Source organism: Pseudophryne corroboree, chromosome 8, assembly GCF_028390025.1.
Source record: "Pseudophryne corroboree isolate aPseCor3 chromosome 8, aPseCor3.hap2, whole genome shotgun sequence".
Lineage (NCBI taxonomy): Eukaryota > Metazoa > Chordata > Amphibia > Anura > Myobatrachidae > Pseudophryne > Pseudophryne corroboree.
The window spans coordinates 427,397,306-427,406,554 of NC_086451.1; the positions used below are offsets into that span (position 1 = coordinate 427,397,306).

At 45.4% G+C, this 9,249-nt stretch overlaps 1 protein-coding gene across 4 annotated transcripts in view; it reads left to right on the forward strand.

Annotated features, from left to right (window-relative positions):
* The window catches only part of LOC134949427 (uncharacterized), an 86,110-nt gene extending 77,294 nt beyond the window's left edge, over positions 1-8,816 (forward strand). For 3 of the 4 annotated variants that reach the window (XM_063937988.1, XM_063937989.1, XM_063937990.1), the window contains exons 6-7: positions 4,387-5,382; positions 7,381-8,816. In XM_063937988.1, coding sequence (XP_063794058.1) covers positions 4,387-5,382; positions 7,381-8,369 — 1,985 coding nt within the window. In that variant the 3' untranslated portion in view covers positions 8,370-8,816. The remainder of the gene's footprint in view (positions 1-4,386; positions 5,383-7,380) is intronic. The other variant, XM_063937991.1, reaches the window with a different exon arrangement.
* The last annotated feature ends 433 nt before the right edge of the window (positions 8,817-9,249 follow it).

Genomic DNA, 9,249 nt, shown 5'->3' on the forward strand with positions numbered 1-9,249 from the left:
GAGGCACACTGCACCAGGTAGAGAGCACTGAGAAACATTGCACCAGGTAGAGAGCACTGAGGCACACTGCACCAGGTAGAGAGCACTGAGACACACTGCACCAGGTAGAGAGCACTGAGGAACACTGCACGAGATAGAGAGCACTGAGGCACACTGCACCAGATAGAGAGCACTGAGGCACACTGCACCAGATAGAGAGCACTGAGGCACACTGCACCAGATAGAGAGCACTGAGGCACACTGCACCAGATAGAGAGCACTGAGGCACACTGCACCAGATAAAGAGCACTGAGGCACATTGCACCAGGTAGAGAGCACTGAGGCACACTGCACCAGATAGAGAGCACTGAGGCACATTGCACCAGATAGAGAGCACTGAGGCACACTGCACCAGATAGAGAGCACTGAGGCACATTGCACCAGACAGAGAGCACTGAGACACACTGCACCAGGTAGAGACCACTGAGGCACACTGCACCAGATAGAGAGCACTGAGGCACATTGCACCAGATAGAGAGCACTGAGGCACATTGCACCAGCTAGGTCACATTTTTGATCTCCGCTTTTTTGTGTGCTAACTTTACTTACTGGGGGCTGATGCTGCAGGAGTTGATCGCGCTGATTCCCCCTCACACACCGCGGAGCTGATTGAAAATGGCCGCCACACTGATCCTCCCCGGCGTCCCATTTTATAGGGTCATGTACACAGAGGAGGGAGGGCTGGGTTTGCCTCGGCGGGAGAAGCAAACCCAGCCCTCCTCATCTTACCAGATTCCGAGCAGCCTGTCAGTGTTGCCTTCAGCGCATCAGCGCAACAAGCCTAAGACAGCTGCAGGGGGGAGTGACATCTCGGCAGTGGGGAGTGACATCTCGGCATGGGGGAGTGGCAGCACGGTAGTGGGGAGTGACATCTCGGCAGGGGGGAGTGGCAGCGCGGTGAGACAGAGCGGCGGGGAGGAGGGACATCACGGCAGGGGGCAGTGACAGCCTGGCGCGGCGGTGAGTAGACGGACCTTTAGTAATCGGCAGGGCGGGCACAAACGGGCAGGGCGCATTCTGCCACTCAGAAAAGGGGCAGGGCGCAGCGCCCCGTCAAAGAAGGCTAGAGTGAACACTACTTCTTCAAGCGGAACGTCTTCTGCGCAACCTGCCCATCCTAATCCAGTCGGACAATATAACAGCAGTAGCACACATAAACTGCCAGGGCAGAACAAAGAGCAGAGCGGCAATGGCGGAGGCCACAAGAGTTCTCCACTGGGCAGAAAAACATATAAGCGCTCTGTCGGCAATCTTCATTCCAGGAGTGGACAACTGGGAAGCAGACTTCCTCAGCAGACATGATCTCCATCCAGGAGAGTGGGGTCTTCATCAAGAAGTATTCAGAGGTGACAAGTCTTTGGGGAGTTCCTCAAGTAGACATGATGGCGTCTCGCTTCAACAAGAAACTTCAGAGATATTGTTCCTCAAGCAATAGCAGTGGACACTCTAGTGACACCATGGGTGTTTCGGTCGGTATATGTGTTCCCTCCACTTCCACTCATCCCAAAGGTGCTAAAGATCATAAGAACAAAGGTTTACGCGATCCTCATTGTTCCGGACTGGCCAAGGAGGGCTTGGTATCCAGATCTTCAGGAATTACTCATAGGAGATCCGTGGCCTCTTCCTCTACGAGAGGATCTGTTACAGCAGGGGCCGTGCGTTTATCACGACTTACCGCGGCTACGTTTGACGGCTTGGCGGTTGAACTCCGGATCCTAGCTCGAAAGGGTATTCCCAGTGAAGTCATTCCCACACTTCTTCAGGCTAGGAAAGGAGTAACGTCTAAACATTACCACTGTATTTGGAGAAAATAGGTGTCTTTCAAAAATAATTGGCCTTCCTTCCAGAAGTTTAGACTTCCGTGAAAGGCGTTTTGCACATCCAACCTCCATTTGTGGCACCATGGGATCTTAACGTGGTATTGCATTTCCTTCAATCACATTGGTTTGAACCTTTACAGAAGGCTGAGTTGAAATTTCTCACTTGGAAAGTGGTCATGCTATTGGCCTTAGCGTCCGCAAGGTTGGTTTCTGAGCTAGCGGCTTTGTCTCACAAGAGTCCGTATTTAATCTTCAATGAAGATATGGCAGAGTTGAGGACTCGTCAACAATTTCTATCGAAGGTGGTTTCATCGTTCCACATGAACCAGCCTATTGTGGTAAACAGTGGCTACTGACGCTTTCGCTGAGTCAAAATCTCTCGATGTTGTCAGGGCTTTAAAAATGTATTTCGCCAGAAAGGCTCAATTTAGGAAAACGGAAGCTCTGGTTGTCCTGTACGCTGACAACAAGATTGGGACGCCTGCTTCCAAGCAGACCATTGCACGCTGGATCTGTAATACGATTCAGCATGCTTATTCTACGGCTGGATTGCCGTCACCGAAATCAGTGAAGGCCCACTCTACCAGAAAAGTGGGCTCATCCTGGGCGGCTGCCCCGGGGGGTCTCGGCATTACAACTCTGCCGAGCAGCTACTTGGTCGGGTTCAAACACTTTTGCGAAATTTTACAAGTTTGATTCCCTAGCTGATGAGGACCTCCTGTTTGGTCAATCGGTGCTGCAGAGTCATCCGCACTCTCCCGCCCGTTCTAGAGCTTTGGTATAAACCCCATAGTTATTGAAGTGTCCCCAGCATCCTCTAGGACGTATGAGAAAATAGGATTTTGGTACCTACCGGCAAATCCTTTTCTCTTAGTCCGTAGAGGATGCTGGGCGCCCGTCCCAGTGCGGACTCTATCTGCAGTTATTAGTTATGTTTACACACAGGTTGTTTTATCTTTATAGTCAGCCTGTTGCTGACATTGTTCATGCCGTTGACTGGAGTTCTGTTAATTGCCATGTTGTATGGCGTGTTTGAGGTGTGAGCTGGTATGTATCGCACCTTAGTTTAACAATAAATCCTTTTCCTCGAAATGTCCGTCTCCCTGGGCACAGTTCCTATAACTGGAGTCTGGAGGAGGGGCATAGAGGGAGGAGCCAGTTCACACCCATTCAAAGTCTTATAGTGTGCCCATGTCTCCTGCGGATCCGTCTGAAGTGTCCCCAGCATCCTCTACGGACTAAGAGAAAAGGATTTACCGGTAGGTATTAAAATCCTATTTTAGATTCTCTAAAGAAAGTCTGATTTCCCCTTTAGTCAAAATGACCTCAATTCTCTCCTCTTTTGTCAAAGCCATCTTCAGTTACCTGCAACAAAAAACATGTTGTAACTTTTGTACCTGCTATTTCAAATCGGTTTGCAGCAATAAACTTTTCAGCAAATTCTGATGTTGTTTGACATGTTACAGGACCCCCTTTCCATAAAAAAAAAACTGATTTAGATTCAAGATGGCCGATTTCAAGATGGCTTCCATGTTCGGTACATACCCTAAAAGATAGTCTATCTCGTCCATACCTTACTGGGGTATTCAGTTTACCCATTTCCTGCACAGTTTTTGAAACAAAAGGGGGTACTGCAACTTTTGAATCACCCTGTATATAATAATATATAATCAAAAGGGTGTTATCCAAAGTTGACAACATGTTAAAAGCATCAATCGTATTAAAATTTTAAGTATTCACATTAAAGGAACCTATTCTTAACTCAGGATAAAAAAAGTTTTTAGTTTTCTCACAGAAATGATGCTTTGTTATATACAATAATCTTTCATTTAGATTTATAAGTGTTGGTGGAGTAGAGTCTGCGCTATCCATGAGGGAATATAATGTGGAAACGTTCCGTGAAGAAAATATTAATGCTGCCTGAGAAATAACCCCTCTATTTTTTTGTACAATATATGTGAAATTCTTGACCCAAATCGATATCCCTTGCTAGTTCTATTTCAAAGTATTATAAAAAAAACAAAAAAAAATCCAGTATCCATTTCGTTGATGTGTATCCAGTATCCATTTCGTTGATGAGTGTTGATACTTTACGTTTCATTCTTCTACATTGGGGGTGCGTAAAAAAAAAAAAAAACAGCACTAATTCGACACATTTGCGTGCATTGTTGCATATTTTTTAGTCCCTTTTTCGCCCACGCCGTTTCACTTTTTTTTTTTTGGGGGGGGGGGGGGGTTGAATATGCATGGGTGACAGTTGTGCCCAAAAATGCCTGCGAAAACGCCAAGACACATGTATCGGTGGCGAATTTGCCAATACACGTGGTTTTTGCCAGTGCCGAATTTTCCAAAAAAAGAATTGGTCGAAAAAAACGTCACTATTTGTATACCCCCATATGTGAATTCATGTTTAATTAATGAGATCTGTATCTCACCTAGACCCAGTTCAGGTGCATCTAGTATTTGTTCCAGTAATTTCACATACAGTATCATTTTTGAATGCTAATCAATGTCTTGTTTATTCCAGCAAATCTACTGCATAATGCACATATTTTAGATCGGACTTATAATCCACTGAACCCATCAGGTGCAGCTGAAACCCCACTCAACTCGCATGATGGAGCTCAAGTCTCAATCTTCTCACAGCATGAATCTCAAAACCAACATGGGAAACGAAACGGAGTTGAAACCCCTTTCCATTCACTTGGTGGAGCTCAAACCGCACTCTGCTCACAAGGTGGAGCTCAAACCGCACTCTGCTCACAAGGTGGAGCTCAAACCGCACTCTGCTCACAAGGTGGAGCTCAAACCGCACTCTGCTCACAAGGTGGAGCTCAAACCGCACTCTGCTCACAAGGTGGAGCTCAAACCGCACTCTCCTCACATGGCCTAGCTGAAAACGCACTCTGCTCACATGGCCTAGCTGAAAACCCACTCTGCTCACCGAACGGGGTTGAAACCCAACTCAACTCACAAGGTGGGGCTGGGACCCCACTCTGCTCACAGAACGGGGTTGAAACCCAACTCAACTCACAAGGTGGGGCTGGGACCCCATTCAGCTCACAGACTTCAATCTTCTCTCAGAATGAAATGCAAACTGCACTCCGCTCACAACACGGATCTCACACCCCGCTTTGCTCACAACACGGATCTCAAACGCTACTCAGCTCACAATGTGCTGCTCAAGCCTCACTTTTTTCACAAAATAGAGTTCAAACCCCAGCCTGCTCACAAGACTCCCTAAACCAAGGACCTATAAAAGACTCAGACGGAGACCAGCACAGTCCAGATAAAAAAGTTAGAGTGGAAACAGCTAATGCACATCTCCTCCATTCAAAACACAATAGAAATGTAACAAACTTTGGGCTGTGTCTGAGCAAATGTGAAATAGACCAAAACAATTTTGCTTTGAACGAGTACGCTAAAAATACCTGTTCTTCTTCACATAATTTCCCTGAGCTTCCTCAGCTGAGCGCTAGCCCTGATGTACCAACCCATGTCAAAGAGGAAGATACACTTGAAGGTAAGTCAGCCTTCTCAAGCAAAGCATACGGTTTACATTTTTCGGAGTGTTCTCCTTAGAATTGTTGATTGGTGAGGCCCACGGTGCTCCTCTGCAACAGACAGTGGGTAAAGCAGAGCATTTGTAAAATAGATGTGATGCGGCACGAGCGGAAGATCAGTGTTGGAGATAGATGGGTGAGAGGAATGTCAACAAAGGCAAGACATCATATTATACTGTATGTGTGAGCGACAGGAGAGAAAGTGGATGTGATGGAGTAAATCACAGGCTAGTGCCAAGGGTGACACGAGCAGCTTGGGATATTGAGGACATTGCAGTGCTATTAATGGTGAGGTAGATCTGTGGAATGTTGGTGACTCTGGAAGGAGGGAAGATGTTAAGCTTTAGGTATTGTTGGGACACCCATATGGTATAGCAGAAAGTTTGTCACACAAGGTAGTAGAGAAAGGGAGTGGTCAGGGGAGAGGAGGGGAGGTGGTAGTGGAAGTTGTTACTATTGAATGTATACCCCTCCCTCACTAGACTGATTGTTCAATCAGAGGATACAGTAACTTCAGGAGAGTGCTTTAGGTGCAAGGTGGCGAAAGCTCATGCATCTCAGGAAATGCGAGAGACAATTAGAAATGCTAACAATAGGTCGACATAGGCGTTAGATCGACATTTACTAGGTCGACAAGTAAAAGGGTCGACATGAGTTTTGTTTTTTTGTTTTTTTTACTGTTTTTGGTGTCGTTTTCTCCGTAAAGTGACAGGGAACCTCAATTGGTGTACCGTATACCCTTGGATGGCTCGCTTCGCTCGGCACAGGTTACTGCTGTAATCGTAGTCCACGTGGATCGTTAAGTGTGAAAAAAATCCAAAAATTTTTAAAAAAGTTAAAAACTCATGTTGACCTAACAGCAATGTCGACCTTCAGTGGTCGACCGAACAACCCTATCCCGGGGAGAAGGGCATGAAAGAGTGAGGAAGCCATCCTGCACCACACAAATGTGACAACTGAGATAGCAGGACCATATAGAAGGCTGTTAGTGGCCAGAAGGAAAATACTGGAGGTTCTTTAAAGGTGTCAGATGGCTGATTGATGCATTTTTTTTTTATTAATGGTGGAAAAATTACAGTCAGCGTTTTTCAGCAGATCAGTCTTTTCAGCATTTTGTGCTACAGAAATATGTCTGTAAAGTGTTTTTTTTATACAGGTTTGTAATAAGTTGGAAAAACATTCTAACTCCCATCTGCAAGAGAATCCCCTCTCCCCAGAATACAAAACCTCCACACACCTGTCATTTACACTTCCACACACCTGTTCCACATCATTTACACCTCGACAGGCCTGGCCCACATCATTTACACCTACACCCGCCTGGCCCACATCATTTACACCTCTGCACAGTTGGACCACTATTAACCCAATATTAAACTTTTTAGATAAAATCATCTGAAAACTTTCATGCCTTTATTGGATAAATTAAGCTATTTAAATCCCCCCACATGTACTATTTATTGGGTGGTGTGTACCAGAGGGCCTGCATGTTATCCTGACATTTTCCCTACCTTTGGTCCTGCACAAATACCATGAGTTTCCTCAGAAAATGCAATGCGAGTTGGGAATTGGATTGCAGATTAAATTGACGGTGCGAGTTTGCCATTGAATGGCTTGCAGGACCCAAGTCTGTCCTAATATATTGAATACCCCCCATGATTTAACATATGAATGCCACCCTAGGGAATAGGGAGAAGAGGCTGTGAGTTGGCAGAATGCGGGGTATAGCAAAGTTTACAATTTTGAATATAGGTTTGTGGCAGGAATGTATTCTAGAGCTTGACAATCTCCTAGCATGTTCTTTCTTTAACCTGGTTCCCATGAAACCCTAACAGTTTTGTATTAATGTCCTCCTCTGTGGTTTGTTGTCACTGTACTATTCTCATACATTTCACCACAGGAAGGTGGTGACCTGTTCTGAGTCCTGAGCTTTCTTACAGCAATATCTTTATTTACAGCAGACGGGTCCTGCATGGAAGGCCTACCTGATGACTATCATACGCAGTTCTCTCAGTTTGACTTAGACCAAGGGCAAAATGACCTAGGCAAATTCCAAGGACGCCATGCTGGGCTGGAAAATATGAAGAATAAATACTTGGCTTGGGACATCCCCTCTGCTGCAACAGAAGCTGGGAATGAGAATGCATCAGAACCCAACAGAGAACGCTCAGATGTAACAGACAGCTCCCCAAATATGATTGGGGAGCCAAAGGACTCCATGCTATGCCTTAATAAAGACGTAACTGCTCTGCTAATTGACCGTGCATTACACAATGACCCTTTTCAAGGTCTGTTCCTGGAAACTCACATAAAGAAAGAATTCAGTAAGAGAAAGCGCTGTGAGTCAGAGGAGGGTCACCAAAACATGATGGTGGGTGGCCGTGGTGCCATGCAAGCTCTTAGGAAAGATCCCCCAGCTTCCTTAAACTGCATCCCAAACCAGTTTCCAGACTTGCCTCAGCTCACCCAGATAAAAAAAGAGCCATCTCCTTACTTAGCTTACCAGCATTATGCCAAGAAAGCAGGCCACCGCTGTCAGAATGGCACCTTGAGGGGTGCTGTGAGACCTCGGCGGGGTGCGAGGGCCCTGCAGTCAGTGTCCTGCACAGAGTGCGGAAAGCTGTTTTCTTGTAACGCCTACCTCATTAGACACCAGAGAATACACACCGGAGAGAAGCCCTACACTTGCCCTGAGTGCGGGAGAAGCTTCTCCTGGGTGTCCTCCCTCATCACTCACAAGAGGACACACACCGGTGAGAAGCCCTTCCCCTGCACCTTATGTGGGAAGAGATTTTCGGATTATTCCGGTATCATAAAACATCAGAGAATTCATACCGGTGAAAAACCATTCTCCTGTGCGGTCTGTGGGGAAAATTTTGCTCACACGTATCAACTGGCTAAACACCAGTCGGCGCATTTGGCTGGAAATGCAGCAGAAAATACTTAACCCTATGCAGCCAGGAGTACTTACTACTGAGAATGCAGCCCAGAATCTGAGTGAGATTTATCAAATATTGGAGAGAAAGTACCAATCAATCAGCTTACGTCATTTTGTAAAATTTGCAGAAGCTGATTGGTTGGTCCTTTTTTATCTCCCTTCAAGATCTTATGTTTTAGACACACACCACTTTCTAGGCCCTCGCGCACTTCTTATCTAAACTTTATTATTTATGGCCTCTAGGCAATCAATGGTATTGTTTGCCATCTTAGTTTATTATATTGCTACTATAAATTCTTATTAATTTTGTGAACATAGGACATCCTGCATCAAGTTTTAGGTTGTAGAACCGTTATGTGAGCACCCTTAAGTGAAGCAATATCCAATTTATATCTCCAATAGCTCAAAGTTTTATGTGTTTTTATTTTGTTTTAAATAAAGGATTTGCTAAATCTGTTTTACATCATGACATTTTTATGAAGGAGCAGGATGGACCATGTATGCATCACACAGTAACACAATGGCCCTCATTCTGAGTTGATCGCAGCAGCAAGAAAGTTAGCAATTGGGCAAAACCATGAGCACTGCAGGAGGGGTAGATATAACATGTGCAGAGAGAGTTAGATTTGGGTGGGGTGTGTTCAATCTGCAATCTAATTTGCAGTGTAAAAATAAAGCAGCCAGTATTTACCCTGCACAGAAACAAAATAACCCACCCAAATCTAACTCTCTCTGCACATGTTATATCTGCCTCCCCTGCAGTGCACATGGTTTTGCCCAATTGCTATAAAAAATCCTGCTGCGATCAACTTGGAATTACCCCCAATGTTAGAAAGAAAATGGCATTTGATTCAGGTAATACAGGTAATTCTTGCACTGCAAATTATGT